At 40.2% G+C, this 22403-nt stretch overlaps 1 protein-coding gene across 4 annotated transcripts in view; it reads right to left on the reverse strand.

Moving 5' to 3' along the window:
* The window catches only part of LOC137290324 (regulator of G-protein signaling rgs-2-like), a 110935-nt gene that overhangs the window by 10003 nt on the left and 78529 nt on the right, over positions 1 to 22403 (reverse strand). For all 4 annotated transcript variants that reach the window (XM_067821157.1, XM_067821158.1, XM_067821160.1 and 1 more), the window contains exon 3: positions 3666 to 3749. In XM_067821157.1, coding sequence (XP_067677258.1) covers positions 3666 to 3749 — 84 coding nt within the window. The remainder of the gene's footprint in view (positions 1 to 3665; positions 3750 to 22403) is intronic.

Consider the following 22403-nt stretch of genomic DNA (forward strand, 5'->3'; position numbering starts at 1 on the left):
TAGCGCAATAGGACGGACCCCAGTAAACAGGAAACGAAACTGTTCTGTAATCAATGTTTTCACATGTGGTGGAACCAACGGACAGGGATATGGAGCTGACAAACCTAAAAAGAAATTTGAACGTGACGAACCGGGCTTCAAACCCCCATTGAAAAGATCATACACAAGGGAGGCAACTCTTCACTGCAAATACTGATGATTGCCATCCACGTCTCAGCATTGTTTTAAACTTAACAAATAGATTGACCAGTGAATCAAGTGCGCGCAAAAATAAAGTTAAGAATATGTAGTCGAAATGTTGTCGCGTAATTTTTTTTATTACAGTCTTAAATCATTCCGAAAGGTATTTATTTTCCAACATGTTTATGTTTTAAGGTAATCTTTTTTAACGATCACAATCAATGCATCCAAAACAAGCATTAAAAATACTTTTTGTGTGCTTATATTATCTTTTTTTGCGTGAAAAACGCAGGTTTCCGAGTTAACGCGAACAGTGATTCATTGGTTTCAAATTCAGTGAATACTGAAACAGACTTTTGCGTTGAAAAATATATCAGTGTTATTTCAGCGAGAGCATATGTACATAGCTGTAAAAGCGGAAATAAGAGTCTCTGAAACATGGCAGTGATGACATGAAACAGAAATCGAAATGGGGATACGAATAAATATAAATGGATACATCAAAGCCGCTATGACACGTGTCAAAGAGCAAAGTTCATGTACCATCACCTTTCACACACCTTCATCAAAACAGTTAGGGGCGGTGGGATAGCCTAGTGTCGTCACGCTGAAGATCGGGTTCGGTTCCCAACATGGGTGCTATGTGTGAAGCCCATTTCTGGTGTCCCCGCCGTGATATTTCTGAAATTTTTCTGATAGCGGCGTAAAACCATTTTCACTCACTGACTTAAAACACTTAATCCCCGTTGACATTGTGGTGTGAAGCTGAACGCAAAAGTCATACCAGGTTGACAAGCGACGTGTCATCTAAATACTATCAAACAGCAGATTTACCCAATTATTCACTGTAATATTCCAGTGTTTAATGTGTTGATGCTGTTGAGTCCTGACATCACACGAACCAGAGGAGTCCCATTCAAACAGTCAATACCGGCTCACAATGGTTGTTCTATTAGGGAAACTATGCTTTCTACTTCAGTAGCATCCCAAATTATGTAATTACCACAAATGCTATTATGCCAAAGCCTGGAATAGACAAGGAACGATTAGACGCTGATTGGAAGTGGGTATCCATTCACGGTTAATCTCCGGGCCCCATGTGTAGTGCTCATGGGCAATATGTCCATACTGGCCAAACGTTAACACTGAGTCAGGTCGCAGCTAATCAAGCGTCTCCAGGAACACCGATAAACTCTACGTTGCGAACATGCTTTACTCTCAAAAACAACTCTCTCTGTTACCAGTGAGTGAATATGCTTTTACGCCGCTTTTAGTACTATTCAGCGATATCACGGGGATGCCAGAAATTGGTTTCACACATGGTACCCATGTGGAGAATGGAGCCATGGCCTTCTTGCCGAATATGAACTGACAAGACTCACTAGAATGATCGGCCATGCAGTGAAGTCCATTCAACTTGTCTCACTTAATCGTCACATCATACTCCCTTAACATAAACATTATTTTCAAATCTTTACATGCCATACACCCTCTAATCTTCATGTTATATATCCCCTCATCTTCGCACCATATAACCTCAATTACCATTTATTGTACTACCTCACACATTAGTGTCGCATTCTGATTGGCTGAGCCTTCTTTTTTTATTTTCAATGTACCCCTCATTCAAGAGAGTAACATTTATATGCACCCCGCTGGGACTGCCGAATGCATTTGGTACTTCGTGGTAGTAATTCTTTATCTCAATAACACTGAATCGCGCATCATGTATGGAAAGCACCGATGTTTTGCGAATGCAAATCGATGGAAGGGAGATAACTCTAAATCTGCTTTTCTTGTCAGCGGGATTCGGGGAACATAAACAAACATGGGGATACATCAAACCATGTCCCCCTCGGAGAAGTATTATTTTTAACGATCTTGACAACCATTCACCAGCCAGTGCCATTATAATGACAATTTGAATTAATGAGTTATTTTTAGCTTTCATGTATTGTCGCATGACCCAATGTGACCTGTAGTGACTTAGAATGAGTTAAGCTGGAAAAGGTTAAACACCAGCCCACTGTTTTCATATATCCCATGTATATGTACAGTGGACAACATAACAGTGACATCTCGTGGCCAAGTCGGTACTAAGAGAATGTATGACCCTTTAAATGCTACTTTATACACAATACTGGGTCTTAACTTACAATGCAGAGACGAACAGGAAACATGTTAAGGGAGTGAGTGAGTTTTACGCCGCATTCAGCAATATTCCAGCTACATGGCAGCGGTGTGTAAATAATCAAGACCGGATATGACAATCCGGGAATACCCAGCATGAGCATTGATCGCAGATCTTCGCAACTGGGGTGTGATGACGTGTCAGTCAAATTGTGAGCCTGACCGCACTCAACAATATTGCAGCTGTATGGTGGCGTTCTGTAAATAGTCAAATCTGGACCAGTCAATACAGTAATCAACATGCGGGTCAGTCTGTGCAACTGGGATACGTGCAACTGGGATACGTCAGGAAGCCTGACCACCCGATTACGTTACTCGCCTTTTACGACAAGCATGGGTTACTGAAGATCAGTTCTAACCCGGATCGTCATGGGCATTGATACAGACGTGACATTTCATATTAATACATTTTCACTACATGTTAGAAACTGATCGAAAAAGATCATTTATCGTTCAAATCTCTCAACGAAATAGCTATGCTTCAGGTTGTTGGAAAAAATATATTGTGTTCCACAAACGGTATACCGATGTATGGTGTCATTTCTTAAAACTGTCTGGGTACAATGTGCGAAGAGCATTTTCTAGTGTCCCCCGCCGTGACATTGCTGGAATATTCCTAAAAGCGGCGTAAAACTAAACTCAATCAATCAATCTTAAAACTGTCCCTATCCCCTCCCATGAATATCAGATGGAAAGTTCCTTAGAGTTGTACACCTCTAAGCGCAACAAGGGCGGTTGGGTAGCCTAATGGTTAAAGCTTTCGATCATTATGTGGCAGACCAGGTTCGATCCCCACACGATACAACGGGGACTAGCAGCAAGATGTAGAGGGAATGAAGGGGATAAAAGGACGGAGGCATATGGGGAGAATGGAGGTAGAGGGAATCAGAGAATAGAGGGAGAAAGAAGGAAAGAGAGGGATGACGAAAAAGGAGAGATGGTCAATCAGGAGGAAAGAGGCATATGGGGAGAATGGAGGTAGAGAGAATCAGAGGACAGAGGGAGAAAGAAGGAAAGAGAGTTATGACGAAAAAGGAAAGAGGGTCAAACAGGAGGAAAGAGGCATATGGAGTGAATGGAGGTAGAGGAAATCAGTAGGATAGTGAGAAAGATATTTTGCTGAAATATTACTAAACGTGGCATAAAAGCATGTTCACACACCCTGCACGTACAAAAGCTAATCCCATGAGTAGAAGAATCTAAAAGTAACTGAGCCACCAATTTCTGCAGATCCCTCTTATGTAACTGCAGGTAATTTCGAGACAATTCCTTTGGATGTAAGCTGGCATACTTACGGGTCGTCCTTCTCAGTTATAGTGCCTAATTTTGTGTCTTTGGGTCTCTGTTCCTGATTTCCGTTGTTGCTCTTCATAGCCAAGCTGAAACAAAAATGCATTGTTGAAGTACGTGATTCATGTAGGCAAACATCACAGGTTATTATCCGGAAGACAATGGAGGATGGCATCCTCATCAGTTATCAACATGAAAAGAAGCTTACCAGAGATAGGCCACTTAACATATGATCGTACCTGTCAATAAACGGTATGGCTGATTCAAACGTACACCACTGCGCCATTTTGTGTGATAGATCTGGAGTACCTTGGAACAAAGGGACTTATATGTGTATGCATACGTGCAAGGGTTTTTCGATTGGTTGCATTATGACGCTGATACAAGGGCGACATATAGTTGATGCATTATTTATATATGCATTCATTTGTTCATGTCATGATGCAAAGTGCACATTTTCATTGTCGGGTGTTCGAAGGCCAATGGATGTTTCTAATCATGGTAATAGAGGCAGGAGACGGTATAGGATGGGTTCGAGACACGCCGAGGGAGGGTAAAGGTTAGGGGGTTAGGGAGGAGTGGCGTGCCAGGTGGGGGGACAGATAGTGAGTGAGGATGGGATAGTGCAGGATTGGAAGAACAGAAAGTGACGGTGAGATGGTCGTGAGGAAGTGTAACAAAGGGGTAGAGACAGGTACGGTAGATTTCTACGGAGGGATGACGGGATAGAGAGATAGACTGGGAGAGATAGAGAGAGACGGATGACGAAATGAGAGAGCGTGGGGAATAAGGGGGAGAGGGATGTGGGATACAGAGAGAATGGAGGGAGAGAGAATCAGATGGAAAGGGTTGGGGGAGAGAGGGGTGGCAGGATATAGACGGAGGGGGTGGGGGTGGGGGTGGGGGGAGAAGGAGGTGTGAAGACTGAAGAGAAAGGACAGCGACTGAACCAGGAGAAAAGACGGATGGAGAAATATGGAGAGAGAGGAAAGAGAGGCAATCGGGTAGGGAGATACTTCGGGGTGGAGTGGCATGGAAAGAAAGAAAAGAGTGGGAATTAGTGGTATATAAGGAGAGAGAGGGATGAAGAGAAAGAAGGGGAATGAGAAGGATAAGAGAATAAGCGATGGGGATGGGTGGAAAGTAGGTAAGATACCAGAAAGAAATGAGATGGAAAGAAGAGGAAAACAAGGGTAAGGCCAAGGTTAGTTTGAAGGAAGAATGAATGGTAAAAAGACAGAGAGACGAAAATACAAACATAAAATACTTCACAAGTTGATAAATACAGAGTCGGGCATAAACCACACCGGCCCTAAAATCAACAAGCACGTTACCACTCACGCACACACATCATACAATACGACACGGTAAGTAATTAAATCAAATGGCACGGCAGTCCTCCATTCTGCTATCAGACCCACCAAGTGCCAATGGCCCTGTCTCAGGAGCGAGGCCTTACACAACATATACATGTGCACCATCGTATGTACGACATCGCTCACGGCAGATGTGCACCAGAAACACAAGGAGTGGATCTCCAACATATTGTAACCACGGTCGATGCCGCTGCTAGCCTACAGACACACGTGGAAACAGGAACATATGCCATTGTACATTGGAAACATCTGCAGAAGGAGCTTGGTTTCTGTAAACAGTGCATCGATACACACGAAACAATCGGCCACAGCAGGTTTTCCTTTGAAGTAGGATTGAAGGAGTTTAACGGTTGTGATATATATTGGAACAATTACGTATTACTCACACTCTATCCGAATTAGCAAGAAATTCGACGCCTTTCGCCGACGTCACTATTGTCCTTAGTGTTTTTCTTTTCAATGTGTTCCTTTGATGAATAAAATCCCGGATAAAATGAAATTGTCGAGCGGCGAAATACTCTTTTTGGTCTTGCGTACACAGATATATGACAATATATCAAGATTTAATGGATATATTTCTCGCTTTGAATACAATGATGAATGATAACACCTTTAACTTTGTGTTCAGTGACATACGGTAATATTTTAGGCTGTGTATAGTAATCCAAGACAGCGTTTCTTGCCTTAGGCATGAGTGAGTATTTCTTCCAGCAATATTCTAGCAATATCATGGCGGGGGACACGAGAAACGGGCTTGACACATTATACCCATTCGGGGAGTAGAACCCGAGTCTTCTGCGTGACAAGCGAACGCTTTTACCACTAGGCTATCCTACCCTCCGCCCCACTGATGTATAGCAATTTCTACCCTACACAGCAACCTGTAATGCATGGATAACCTTGAACAGAGGCAATATTTATAAGCTTCACTACCTAAACATTGTCCCTAGTAACCATGACAACTTCAAAATGCCACTTAAGTAAATAGTTCGATATATCCGCCAGTTCGTGATAACCGTGTTCGTTACATACGTAGTACTAATACATCTTGTACACATATATATGGTAATATTGGTAACATTAAGAAATGTGTAGTCCGAAAATATACCAGACAGGTGTTCCCTTATTTATTTCCAGAACTTCACCCACAGAGCAACACACACCTCGTGAAGAAACCTGGAAAAGAATAAGGGAAATTCATGTGCTCCCTTATTCCTTTCCATGAGTGCACGTCTGCTGTAATCATCTAAATCTTGGTCGCAGTTACCAAAAGGCGTCACACATATATAGCCGGTTAGTAATGAAACGCTTCATGACAACAAGACTTACTCCGATAGTGACACCACAATACTATACAAAATACTATTCACATTTTGAAAAGCCAGCTCGTAAAACTTTGCGTTGAAGAACACACTTGTGTACAAGAGTTCATTGATCCTACATGTATTTTCAAATACCTTATTTCTCACATTCCTTGTGCGCCTAAGAATCGTGAGTATCCGGTTTAATACCATTGGATTCATCAGATATTAATCCACAATAAAAGTGCCATTTTGTCGCGGTCATGTACATATTTTGTTGACAAATCAATACTATCAAGAAAGGTCATACATGATATAAACACCGGTTGTGATCAATAATTGAACATGGAAGGTAATGACCGGAGGAGATCGATATTTGGACTCTCTCTGCTCAGGTAGAAGGGACACACGACTCGAGGCTAATAATATGCAATTATAGGCTGGTGATAGAATATGTGATCCATTTGGCAAGGATGCACATGGCCTGCCTGAATTGTGCTCACGAGGAAGCGAGTTGATTGTAACTGGGATTGATGTAATCTGAAGGTACACATTTCTCATCTGAACAGGTTTTGACACAAGGATTAAGACTGGTTGTTGGGTTGTTCGTATGAATTGATGTTGTTCCTAATGGTAAACGCAGTGCAGCTATAGAGCATACGTGTTTTGATTTCAGACGGAGATGCATGCAACATTTGTACATATCAGTCATCAAAATATGCATTATCAGATGGCAAAGTTTGTCCAATCTCAGTGAAAATTATAAATTATGTCTGACAACACATATTAATAGAAAGACCAAATCATATACACATATATTCCACATTCAAATTTCCTCTTATCGTTTTTGAACATATTTGATCCCTGAATCTAGTATGCTCTTGAAACATTTGAGTACGTACGTTGAAAGATATGTGAGTAAACAGTTTATGTTTTTGCATGTGTTTATGACATTCAGTTAAACAGACCAAAGTACGGTTCCATGGAATACTAAAGAATCCTGTATGTACATTATCTTCGAAACTGTCAGTAGATATTTAAATGATTATTGTGCCAGTATAATCTATCATTCGCCATTTGATATTAATCACTAATACCATGTGTTACTCATAAAATACAAGATTACGTTCCGTCATTATCTTTGGATCGTTCGATGAAAATAGCCAATTAAATCATGTTTTGTACCAATGAATACGCACAACCAACATGATCATCTATTATTCAGACATACATCAGATAATTCTGTCCTTTGTTCCTTGGCCTTCCCGGAAGAACCATGAACTTCACGTTGCATGTACTACAGATACTCAACTCAAAGACGTGGGGTTGAATAATGCATATGCGGATGAAGAAGAAATAATACGAACGTTATCTCAAAGTAATCGGGATCAGATGAGTCATGATGAAGGGAGTATGAGTTGAATTTAACCCTGTTTTCAGATATGCCACTCCATTTGGGCTCATATACGAGGGAATCAGAAATATGGCCTGTCGTAGACGTTTCAAAAACGTCGATGAAACAATAGAGAAAGAGCATGATGCAGACGAAGTTGGGATCCGAACTCACAGGATCCTGTTGCTGCTAAGGCTATATAGGATATAATATTGATAAACATATTTTGATACAAACCTATGCATGATTTCGAATGCGATGCTTAGACAGACTAAAGCTGACTTAATTCTGAATAGGCGTTACTGATTCTATTGGAATGAACGTTGCTTTTACTTAAACGTAAAGGTTGCAGAGGCTGTTTAGGTGTCTGACATGTAACCCAGTGCTGGCGAGCAAGAGTTGTGCCTGCATGGAACATATTCAAGATTTGCTAATACAGCTGCAGAACACGACAAAGAAACCTGATAATGTCAGAATGAAAAACGTTGGCATCTCAACTGAAATGATACGATTGCACCTTCGACTATCTTACTGCGAGATCTGCAGGCTGGCACCTAGATTTAAATGAGCAGTGACCTAAATGACAGATCATTCTAACAGCTATCTAAACAGTCTGGAAAATTGTATATAAATGGAAATAGACATGACAGCAAAGAAAGATAAACAGTGGAAAACACAGAAAGACTTTGTGGTAATCATGAGACACCGTGGTAAACAGGCAAAGACAGAGACATTGTGTGAAGGAGAGTCAAGCATGAAAGACAGTTCTTAACACAAGGACTTGCAGTTGCAAATACTGGTCGACACGTTCATAAATATAAAAAAATAACAAAAGCAAAAGAGAGAAATAACTAATAAGATTGAGACACAGTGGCAAAATGAGAGCAAGATGTGGACATCGATCGGTCACAGTAAGAACCATGAAAAGAAAAGTCTCAGACATGAGACACAGTTACAAATAGAGGACCGCAAAGCTTCCAGCGTGACATCCAGTGGCAACAAGAGGAAGACAAAGCCTCCAGCAGTGATTAACAGAGGACGTCAAAGCCTCCAGCATGACACACAGTGACAGAGAAAGACAAAGCCTCCAGCATGACACACAGTGACTAACAGAGGAAGACAAAGTCTCAAGCATGACACACAATAGCAAAAAGTGGAAGACAAAGTATCGGACATGACATATAGTGGCAGAGGATGACGAGGCCTCCAACATGACACACAAGCGCAAAGAGAGGAAGCCTAAGCCTCAAACATGGCAAACAGGAAGACAAAGGCAAAACCTCCAACATGCAAACAGTGGCAAACAGAGAAAAACAACGTCTCCAACATGACAAACAGTGGCAAACAAAGTGAGACAAGCCCCCCTACATTACACGCATTGGCAGAGGACCGTGGCAAACAGAGAGAAGCATTGGTCAATAGAGACAGCTACTGAAAAAACGAGTGCCATAGAGACAAACATGAGGACAGAAGCAAACAGAGGGGCTAAAAAAAGACTCAACTGCAAACACAGAGTGACACTGTGACAAACATATAAGCCAGAAGAAAACAGAAAAGATTGAGAATGGCTAAGATAGAGGCGCTGTGGGAGACAAAGAGACACATGTGGCAAGCATAAGGGCCCCGGAGACAAACAAAGGAAAACACATGGGTAAACATGAATATGCAGACAAACAAAGAGTCACAAAAATAGAAATGGGCTAAATTAGAAAACTAATGTCGCAATGTAACAGTGCTGACATATTCAAAGGCAAGGAGGGTGACAGAGTTACAGACACATTCATAAACGCAGACCGACACATATTGGGAAACAAGAAAGGCATGGGGAAATAGTGACACAGGGCGGATAAAGACAATATCAGATAAGTAAACAGATTCAATAGTCAATTAAATACCTACAGAGATACAGATTTACACATTGTGTTCGAGAAAGATTAGTTCACGATATATCTCAACGTATGAACGTCCAGGTTTTACAGTTATGTTACACAGTCTTAATGTTTATATTCACTGCCATCACACAAAACGACAATCACAAATCCATCCTCGATAACCCAGTGTAATAAATCTCCTTTCTATTGGGATAAATCCTGGATTCATTCGCTGCCATAGCTTCTTTTTGAGACCGAAACGAAGCGTTAATAGTTGTCCAATCAAATTACTCTCATTGACGACAGAAATTATGTGCGAAGACATTGATCGGAAGAACGAAGCCATGGTCGCTAGCAATCCAGGGTATTCATTATAGATGAATGGAAGCGTATTGTGTTGGACAAACGAGGATCCTCACATCCATGTATAGAAAGGCGCATAAGACCTATAGACCTTTAGTCAACTGATACATTAAGACACACACTCACCTGAAGGCAAAATATACACTAAAGCAAATTATGACAAAAGTAACACAAAATCTGGTCAGATGTTAAAATCTCCTGTAAACATAAAGAGCCAGTGAAAGTGCACAATGGGAAAGGTTGTACCACAGACGTATAGACATCAATATAGTTATAATTAGTTTCGTACTGAGTTCCAGGAATATAAATGATTATGCAACAGGTGTTGCCAGTATGTGTTACCACCGTTGACAAAGAGGAGTGCACTTCTTGACTGCATCCATCGATTTGCCATTAAATACAACAGATTAACTACCGCCTTTAACCTATACTTGTCGCACTGTCACAGATTGAACATCATAACACACGCCATAAACCCTGCTATATTTACAACTTGAGACCCTATAAAACGATATTATGATCTATATCCATGTAAGTATTATTGAGCAATATATATAAAACCACACAGCGTTAAATGTGCACAATCCTGAAATCAACATTTGGTTGTAATGCATTTAGAATGGCAGACATAACTCGACGAAGATCGATGCTAAACATAAGGAGAGAATCAATAAGATGTAACAGGCTTGCCGAGAACGGTTAACGGTGAATTAATCATAAAGTCTGACCTCAAAGGGGGAGATAAGTCGCATATAATATGGAAGCACGAATCTACAGGTAAGAAGAAGGTAAACGAAGAAGTTCACAAATATAACCTTTTGAACAGCCAGGCCATAATGGAAGGGCTAGATATTATCCAGTGGATATATCTGCTTAATCCCAAATGGTGAAATCCTAACTGGTAGATTTCCTGTGTGGTAGACAGCATACACAGATTGCTTGTGAAACCCTTCGAGCTAGAGGAACTCCTGGCAGGAATCGTACCAAATGGAACGAACACATGAATGGGCAAGTACCCAAATCAGGTCTTTTGTCCTGTATTGCAGAACACTAATCACGACAGAATGGGTAGCTCAACCGTTGTCGATGGTGTCCAAGTAAATCTGTTGTTGGAGGAAGATGAAGTGGTCGTTGGTGTTGAGTTTGTCATAAATATCCTTAGAGACATTTGCAAATGTAGTAATCACTTCACGTTGTAGATGCCGGTCCGTCTTGAACACACACAAGCAAGCTGTCGAAGAAGGTGAATGGAGTTTGGTTGTAAATCTCTCAAACGATCTGTTCTTGATAACACATTGAGTTGTGGTATAAAATCACCGACACCTATTGCTTCATGAACCCATGTCGAGAAACACGGCAATCACAGTTTTCTGTACTGAGATATGTACACACATAACATTCCCATATATGTAACTGTTGAGTTAGAATTTCTGTATCTCACCGAAGACTACGTCACGGTGATGCAATCAGTCAGAATGACTGCTATTGTGGAGAACTCGACTCCTCACAATAGATCCAAATGGGAGATGCGCTATGGTTCGTGAAATACCTTTATCAACGAGACGCCAGTCAAATTATAGACCTGTGACCCGGCTTTGTCAATAATGGTCTACCATGGTGGTTGTTTTGCTCGTGTGTCCTTCGATTCCCCTCATATCCTGACATACACAGCTTTCAGTCGGAATAGTTAATCAACGAAGCTTCTATCGTCAACATGTCCGCCCTCTTAAAAATCGAAAATGAGAATTGTGTCAGCCATCACACATTTCGCCATTGACGTCCAAGAAGTAGTCTCCAGGTCCACGGATGCCAGAATGGCGGTGCAAGCCTTTCCAATTGTCGTCTGCCACCAGTCTGTGACAGACCTCACATGTACAGCTCTCTGGCTGGGTTCGACTAGGCGGACATCTAGAGACAGACCATTAGAATATCAGCTCCTCTTGCACATCTAGTCCAGCCGCCTCCAGTAGATGGAATTTCACCTTGCATCCTCCATCTTGTATCATGCTCGTCCCTACTGTCCGCTTTCCCTTAGTTGTCACATCAGTCTGACAACCTCGCTTACCATGCAGATTTAGCAGTGTTGCGCTCGGGCTCTATCTCTCTCTTGTTAGCGCTCCAGTGTGTTTGGCGAATTTCGATCAATACCATCCTCAGCAAATGAAACATTACCACTACCGACTACGTCATGGGCCTTGGCAAGCCGAGTTGGCATAGGCTTCACTACCTCTACAGCCATGACTAGTGTCAACGCAGGAGCCAGTGTATCGCGGCTCATCGGTAATTACAGCCTAATTTCCACCCCAAAGGTACTAGAGTCTTCATCGACTGAACCGGTAAATAGATATACGTAAAGCGGAGCTCTCTGGACGGACAACTACTGTGTTGAATGTAAACATGGTGATCTCTCTGCGTTGTTGTGGTTGAATTATTCAATCGGTGCAACAGGTAACACATGCAATTCTGATGACTTCTGACTGATATTCCAGCTTCAAGAATGCACAACAATATCACTGACTACATAACAATAATGCCTTGATGATAACTTTATCATCTGCACTATTCTCTAAAATAAAAAACACGTAACATATTATAACGTATATATTATTCTATATAGATATAGATATATAGATATCAATGATGTTATTGTCTTTAATTATATCTGAATATTGATAAATGTACTAACCAATCGAAACTTATCATTTTTGGGGGTACGGGTAAATTATTACGTGATTATCTAATGATATACACGATAACATGCATACGTTAGACAAAGTTATAGGTGTGGAAAGATAGCATAAGTTGAAAATATAAACATAATGAATTAATGATTATAATTGCATTTCACTGAATGTGAACTTCTAGTAAATGTAACAAATAGTCAATCAAACCCAGAATGTGCTTCTAAATTTCAGAGAAACTAAGAGTTCAATGTTTATTTGAGTATGCGTTTGTTAAACGAAATCATACATTTAAAAACTGGTAATATTTCATTTTGAGAATATAGTTTGCCAAACCGCAGAATAACAGCGCCGCGCGTCAGTACGTTTTCAACGCGTCCTTCTCATCGTACACACAATGGCATCTATGAGCTAGCATAGCACACCTCGATATATAACGAGCGAATTGAGGGCAATTTTGTCCTAATTCTATCATTTGTCATGCAGCCTCAACGTCACATTTCTATCCCTCGCAGTTTCTCGACCTAATACAGTTCTCTTTTTGTAGCATATTACCTAGTCAGGCGTGAACGTTCCCCGGGATCGACTACAAGGATCAATTACTATTTTACCCTGCTTGTTTCATGTTATCGATATCTGAAAGGCACCAATATCTGCAGATCATGCTGGTCGTGATTACAGAACTGAGAAAGTCTGAAGAAGACGCGAGGGTTATCGACAGTATTGAAGCACACCACCCTCAAAGGACGTGTCACCTACGCCAGTACCGCTGGGCTCGATGAGAAGTGTTGCAAGAAGCTTTTCAGTGAGATACCATCTCGTTATAACCACGCACTTTGATCCCTGCCCCAATACCCGTTCACGTATACTTCATGATATATTTCAGTGTGGGGTTCTATGTATTTATCAGTGTATGTTTCGGTCTAAAAACAGTGCATATTTCACAAATATATCTATTTATATACTGAGGTGAATGTTTCAATTTACGACTGAGGTTATGTGTGAGTGTATATTTCGGTGCACATTTTAGAGTGCATTGACGGGTATACACAAGTGTATATTTCGGTGAACATTTAAGTGACTGTGCATTACAGAGAATATACAGGGGTAGTACATGTCAGTGTGCAGTACAGAGCATATACAGGTCTATATGTCGGTGTACATTTCAGTGTATATTTCACAATATGTTCCAGTGTTTCACGCCGTTTCAGAGCCAATATATGTGGGCATCTGGCGTCCACCAATCAATACTACCTACATACATTTGCTGTATATGTGAGAGACACAAAAGTAAATAACATCAGGTCCTTGAAAATTTCGCGTTGCACGTGCTTTCACATGTCACTTACAGCACGTGCCATCTGATATATCTGAACACGATAGGGGCTGTTTGACAACGTAATGTGGCCCGGAATGCGCAGAGTAATTGTAGCAATTGATATGTTATTCTCGGTTAGTGGCGAATGGTTGAATTTTTGTTTGCCCCGAACGGGAGGTATTCGTGAATAATTTTCCCGCATGCGCAAACATTCATCAAGATACATGCTTTCACATTCACCGCCATTGTCAGTGTCAGCCACAAATGTGTTCAGAATGTCTGAAGAAGAAGATTTTCCGTGCTCACAAAGGTATTTGAGCTCAAGTGTTTAACAACACGATTAGGCAATGTATTTTCTAAATAGTTTTGACATAAGTTCTTGCATTCACCCATCCGACTACCCAGCATTATGTTACCTTTAAGGTCATTCGCATCAATATTATTATATATGCATATTATGTGAATATTAATGGAATATTTAAAAGTGGTAACAAACAGTCCGGTCATGCACCCCCGAGGAAAGGGATAGTATGATGTTCACTGGTTACGAGGGGGTGCATGGATTGATGTACCCTCGATGTTTCGGGCTCAGGGAACATAAACAAACATCGAGGGTACATCAACCAATGCCCCTCTCGTGACCAGTGAACAACTTTTAATATATCCCTTTAGCCATTATTTAAAAAGGGCAGTGGATGAGCCTGGTGGTTAAAGCGTTCGCTTGTCAATGTCAACATCCGGATTCGATTCCCCACATGGATAAAATGTGTAATGCCAGTTTCTGTGATATTGCTGTGAAATTGCTAAAAGCCGCTTAAAACCATACTCACTTCCACATCTTCAGCGCCAAATTCAATCTTCTTTCTGTGGATAACCGTGACTGTCTCCAATCACTTTTCTTGCAAACGTTACAAATAAAAGCCTTCTTTGGATGCTAACGCCTTGCGAATATAATCTTGATAAATGTATTGCTATTTACAATCTTTGAAATGTAATGACTAACAAGATACACTAAAGGGTTTCAGAAACACTTTCACAAACGAAATGTATAGTTAGCCGTGACATCAACCGCGTTGCACCCCTTAACACATACCAACGAAAGTAATATTCTTATACATAAACTCTTAAGCAATAAGGGGCTGTAGGGTAGTCTCGTTGTCACGCCGAAGACTCGAGTGACCAGTGATTCCCCATTTGTATAAAGTGTGAAGCCCATTTCTGGTGTCGCCCGAAGTGATACTGCTGAAATACTACTAAACGCGACCTAAAATCATACTCACTCACTGAAACAAGAGATTTTTCATGATTTGAATTGGTCTTCCAGCTCGTTACTGTTTACAGTTCTGTCCCCAACAGTACAACTGCATTATGTTAAACACGACGAACGAGAAGCACCGATCGCACCGCCATGGCGGGTATTGATTTTCCCTCACCCCGATAAGTATGTGGACATCCTATTACTGTAGCGTTTTGAGTGTGACAGGGAAATAATTTCAAACTCTTATCATCAGAACTAACAAAGACAACGGATGAATTCCCTATATTAGGTATTCGGATTTAGGGCATAATGGCAATATTTATACTCACCTATATACAAAGATGCAGTGAGCACCGAGATCACGTAAATCGCTACATAAATACTAAGGTATTGTTGCCACATTCGTCGTTTATTGAACACAATTACTCCGTAACGCTTGAAAATATTGCAGAGAATATTTTTAGAGCTTCGAGATATCGACCGCTGAACCATAGTCCACGGCACCAAATGTCTGTTTTGGACTAGTACGACATTCTCATTACCTCGCCGTCGAGAGCATTTCCTCGGTAATTACCCATATATTTTAAAAAATACAAGTCGTCAAGAAGCCTAAATGGCATTTTGTATGAAACATTAATGCTTGTGTAATCATGAAAATGAAATTGGTTCACTCAAGGTAAAAGGCTGTCTGAGTGTTTCCTAACAACTGCTCATATTTCTCTGAATATATTTACATTGACATTCCACTGCTCCATGTCTATAGAGGGTAAACAATATATTTATAAAAATAATATATTGCATTATGAAAGCAAGATAAGGGCAAAAAGAACATGAGAAATAAACACCGCAAGCCTGAACTCATCACTACTATGTTTATTAAATTTAATACTGACAGATGCCATCAAGGGACCATAATTATGAAGTAGTTACGATTCCGTGACACTATTGGGACCATACACACATTTCAGCTTAAACATTTTAGCATTAAATTTCACATAAATCGAAAAAAAACAATAGAACTAGGGAAATTGGGTGTTACTGAAAGTAAAAGCCTGGTACAGACTCATCAGCTTAAAAGTACATTCTTACTTAAATACTTGCTTACGTCATCAAACACATAATGCTAGCTTGAGAATTGGACAAAATTTCATTTTCCAATATGGCTGTCGCGACCCCAAAGTCTTTTGAAAGGAAGATGTTACAAAGCATTAAAACTATCGATGAAAGATGAAGGTCAAATGATATGGATAAGGAAATGATAAATAGAAAATAGGTAGATAGAGAGAGACACACTGAGAGAGAGCTCAACGAATACCTGAGTAATGCTCAAGAAGCTCATTTCTAATATGGCTGACATGACCGCCATTTTGAAAAAAGACAGGATAAGAATTGTGACGAATTTGAAAAGACTTCAAAGCTGGGCTCATCTTCATTACAAAGGCCTTGAGGCTTCAGACGAAATGTTTACGACGTGGACGAAACATGGGCAACGCGCCGCGAGATTAGATCACCTGACTTCAACCCAGCTAAAAACGTCCACCGCCTACCCAACGCTTACTTGTGATGTTAATTACTGAAACCACATGCGGTCAGCTTAATACGCTCCTTGAATACATTCGCTCACTCTGGAAAATATGTTTACTGTCCTCTCTCCTCTGTGATATCACATGGTTGGATTTCCCAGATCTGGTTGGATTTCATGATGCGTGTGATGGTACTATTTTGTTATCCCCCGTATTAAAATGCAGTCCGTCCGTGAGTCCGTCCGTGCACATTTATCTTTTCCGGAGCAGTATTTCTTCACCAAACGTGACACATAGATTGGTCTAGTGGTGTACTGGTGCCTTTTGATAGTTTTGGAATTCTGAATAAAATATTTTGGCGTTTCCATGGCAACAAGTGTGACCTAGACTGAAATTGGAGGTAATGCGGGGGATATTGATGATTGTTTCTTCTTGTTATATCTCCCTGGAAGAGGAACGTTCGGGCCAAACTGATAGTACATGTGAATCGACCTTAACCTTATTGAGTCATTGGCAACCGATGCCGATTTCCTCCTCTCCCTTTATAGAAAGGCAGTGAAATGTCCAACGGAACAATTTTGATTGTTATGCTTATCAAGAACCTACTAAAACTCAAATCTGAAGCGAAACGGACACAGAATGCCTCATGAGAACAATATTCAAACCGCCATCTTTTAATAGCTACCGTTAGAATGGTACCTTGGGGTTAAGAAAATTAAAAGAATCATTTAGAGAGATGATTCGTTAACAAGTCTTTATGATTCCTGGTTACTGACCAACCATACTCCCTGGACTATGATGAAGTCAGTTATACAAAGATTAGTAAAGTATCCCTGAATACATACAAGATATGCACTCAACATGTCAATCCTCATTTTTTTCTGCATGTATCCTAGGTACTCATAACATGGAATCCTATTGCCTTTAACAAATTAATACGTCAACTAAACAGCAAGTTCGTGTGATTTAGTTCCGAAAAAAACAAAAATAACTAAATAAATAGAAATAAAAAAATAAAAATTATGCACAATGGAAACTGTTAGTAATCCACCAAGCCAAATAACAATGTCTTCTTGTAATGATAGATTGAAGCCAACATCATTGTCCCATGTACCTAGGTGTTATAGAAAGAGGTACTTTCAGCAAAATTACCCATGAAAAAAACATTAGTACCTTTACCTTATTGATCCTGATTTACATGAGGGGATCTTTCAATGTGTTCATAAGGTCAAATTACGTTCTTTATATTCATTGTGGTCCTATCGGTGTATCAGTGTACTTAACGCTAAACGCCTTCTCAAGGTCTTGAAACAAATCATTGCACCAAGGCTGTTCAGAGATGACGGGACCATGAGACCATCCCTCAAATTACGACCGTGTCTCCTATCGGGAATAATGTCACTGGTACGTGCACAGCAAGTATGAAAAATGGCATTATCTCTCTCCGGCATTCCGGCAAAACCCATGCTCATCAGATCTCAAAGTGCACTCGCTATAAACCGATAACGTCATAACAGTATTCTGCTGACAGAGAGTATCCATTAATATTGTATGCCTTCATTGAAGGTTTGGGTTTCGTTTAGTTCCCACTGAGCTGAATGCTCGAGAGGGCACTATCTGTTGTGGGACCCTTACACAACAATAGCGTTGATGGTAGAATCATTCTGAGTCCTCTTGCAAGAGGGATACGTCTCCGTTGATGTTGTGTGGCTGGCAGTCACCGTGGAACAGTGTTGCATTTCTGTATCATTGTTTAGGTTAAGAGTCAGTAGAGGGCATTGGTGGGCTAGTTACTATATTTAGACTCGGATTGGGAGTTGTCCAGGAGCTTCTAGAGCAGAGGAAATGCTCTTACAACTAGTCACTGAATGTTCCAGAATAGCAACTCCTGGAAGTCATTCATATAGACATCTTTTATCTCACCTTGCATCTCATACTATATATCACATAAAACCCTGTAGCTAAGTAAGGACATTCACCACCCATGGTTCCAAGGCTGGACCTACTTTGAAAGCACGGCCACTTTGTGGATTATATCATCATGGTCTTTATTGCCATCATCAATGTATGTATATAACACTCTTTGTACTGTCATTACATTTGTACTGTCACTCTATTCTGCACTGCCATTAAAACTACTCTTTTCAGTGCTGCCATTAAAGCTACTCTATTCTGCACTGCCATTAAAACCACTCTATCTTGCACTGTCACTAAAGCGACTCTATTTTGTCCAGTACTGCCGTTGAAGTGGAATGCAGATTTCATTGTATACTATTTATTTGTTTTTTTGTAGGTTTCTTTCTTTTAATTCCGTTACGTACAGACCCGTGAAGGTCCCGGGGTAGAATAGGCCTTCAGCAACCCATGCTTGCCATAAAAGGCGACACAGCTTGTCGTAAGAGGCGACTAACGGGATCGGGTGGTCAGGCTCGCTGACTTGGTTGACACATGTCATCGGTTCCCAATTGCGCAGATCGATGCTCATGTTGTTGATCACTGGATTGTCTGGTCCAGACTCGATTATTTACAGACCGCCGCCATATAGCTGTAATGTTGCTGAGTGCGGCGTAAAACTAAACTCACTCACTCACTCACTCCGTTACGTACAGATTTTGCATTTACGTGTTTCTTCAACTTGACGATCCACACATAACCGTTGACCCTTGGAATTACTGTTGCTTACTTTCTCAAACATCTGTATACGTTTTATTTTGATAAACGTGGAATCATTAATAAAATACTTTAATACGAATCTAAAAGAGTACATGTACTTACCTAAATATTTACGGAAGAGACAAAACCAACGGTACGGCTCGGAGGGGAGATGCACAATGCATTCGAGTCAGTAATTATTAAATCATTTTACGTTATTTTTCCTCCAGTTCATTCAGCATTGGTAACCATGATTTTACAAATAATTCATAAAAATCCGCCTGGTCAGGGACTATTCGTTTATAGACCTAGTTGCCACAACTTATAATTTCTTTTGTAAATCTAACATTTACATAATTCAAATGCATATTTCATATCTACAATGAAATGCTTCATAGAAACTTTGATATCGGTATAATGAGACTTATATATAAAATATGTTAAACTCAAACTTGCTTTTTCAAAAATGCATTTAAAAGTAATTTTAATAGAAGAGGATGGACACTGGTTTACAGAAGATATAGCTTACTAATCGATCAAAACGGTATCAAACTACATCATGGATCAAATCAGTAGCAAAAAACAAAGAGTTGTGATTAGGCGATATGAAGATCCCACAACAACACTTTGACAAACACAAAACCTCATTCGATATTCCATTCCATGCATTTGGATTGAACAAAAAGCACCAGCAGAAAGTCGTCTCTAGATCACGTTGATTCTGTCAATATCCGGTGAAAGCAAGAGATAATTACTTAAGACGATTGTTTCAAATCAATGCTGATTAACATTGGAAATAGACCCAGAACGAGCCACAGTAGGAGTTCAGTTTTGAACCATAGGTATGACAACCTAGGGCCAGTCCGGGCCTAAGCCAGGGAGATCTGATTGAGGCTGATACTCTGTGCCTGTGGCTATGATTAGGATTGCTCCATGACGTAGATTCCTACACTTACAAATCTCTGCTACATGTAATCGGTGACCGTTAGAAGCAGGGATCACGCTGAGAGTATTCAGAGTGCCAGGGGCATAGTTCAGCACGAGAACAACTGACCATAGTTAGAGGTCTTCAGCATGATTCAATAAGATAAAAATGAACACCAGAACCCGATGATTGTTTCAATCATATATATCAGACTTCGCCATAACACGTAATTCCGAAAAGATCGTTCAGCTAGACAGTCGAGAGAACGGGGATGGGTGGGATTCAAAAGCTTTGGCAGTCATATGTAAACTAGAAAAAATAATACGAACATTAAACCACTAGGAGGTGATGCTGTCAGTTATACAGTTGAAATTTCACAGACAATTACAAAAATCAGTCCAAGAGGGTATGAAAAAATGTTTTAGAATTGTTTCCTATAAACTTAACTTGAATACATTCACAATGATGGTAAAACAATTTACAGGATTACTGGATAATGTGGAGGAATGCTCATACCATAAGATGATTACTCAGGTCACATAATAAATGTTCATACCATTGATGACTGTGTTTTTTATAAAATGATTACTCAGGTCACACGATAAAAGTGCATACCATTGATGCAAGTTCATACCATAAGATGATTACCCAGGCCAAGAATTGGTTGAAAAAGCTGCAGTCAGCAAAGTCAGTCCAACAATAGTATTGTTGAAATTCCGGTACAAATATACAATAACGCTTTGATGACATGGTCACGACAGTACGGAAACACTTGGGGAATCTTGTCCTATACCTTATCTGCTCACCCCATACAGACTTGGAATCAGTGGTTTCTTGGTCCAGAGTACGTTTAACGTTACGTATGATTTGCTCTGAAAGATGTACAGTTACTCGGGTAAAAGTCTATTTCAGATAGCTGCATTTCATGAAGATGGATGTATGACACAAGGTGTCCATTAAAACAAAGAAGTTGACATCCATAAATTTTAGGACGGTGTTACAGTTGGTAGGATGTATACCTTTTTAGATGGCAATATACTGATGACATTACATGTAAATGATACAAGGATATACACTGACGCATTTGCCATTTCTCTAACATCCCCAGATGTTATACCATTTCAAATGATTCTCTGGGACAGGGACTGTGCGATAGAGTATTGCAATACATGCGTGCGTGACTGGAATGAATCATAAACTATTGACGACATGGTTGCATGACAATATGACTGGCCACTGAAAAGTAGGCCTTGGACACCAAAGGTTGATGCACGATGATGGTTCTTTTTGAGTTCAATGGAAATGAAACGATAGGGTGAACCTTGAACCATACGAGTGGATAATATCGGAAATGTGTATTGGTTGTTAACCTATTCCGATCCCCGTTGTGATGACACATTTATATACACTCAAGGAAACAAATAAGGGAACATAAGAAAGTACAAGTGTTCCTTTATATATCCCAAGAATTTCACCCACACTGCAATACAGAGCTTGAGAAGAAACCTGGAAAAGAAAAACAACAACACTTGTACTTTCACGTGTTTCCTTTTTCGTTCCCATGTGCATATTTGGGTGGCAAAATGGGTGAACATTGCTGCTTTCTCGAACGTCGCTAACAAAATGCCAAAATGAGGAGTTCCTTGATCAATGATGACTTTTCACAAGCCTGTGTTGTCTTCATCATCTAAAACTGTAACGGGTCTTAAACACGTCCTTGAAACAGCGTTGTAGATTTCTAGGTGCCAGACCACGCAAGTGTTGACATTAAAAAGATCATTCGCATGAACAAATCTGACAATATCACTGTTCATTTTCTAAATATTCAAAACATACCCTCAAACAAATCCCATCAATTGGGATGAAGAAGACACGCTGAAATGCAAATGCCATGTGTCGGAATACCATGAAGACTCGCTAAATGTATGTATGTAGCAGAATAACGTGTTCAAAATATGATCAACTGAAAACATGGGCATAGAAATCAGGCAGCAACATAAAAAAAACAACATTCATAGTTTGGTCGGTTACATACTCTACGAATTATCATTCATAACAGGAAAATTTGATATATTCAATATT

Source organism: Haliotis asinina, chromosome 7 (genome assembly GCF_037392515.1).
Source record: "Haliotis asinina isolate JCU_RB_2024 chromosome 7, JCU_Hal_asi_v2, whole genome shotgun sequence".
NCBI classification, from domain to species: domain Eukaryota; kingdom Metazoa; phylum Mollusca; class Gastropoda; order Lepetellida; family Haliotidae; genus Haliotis; species Haliotis asinina.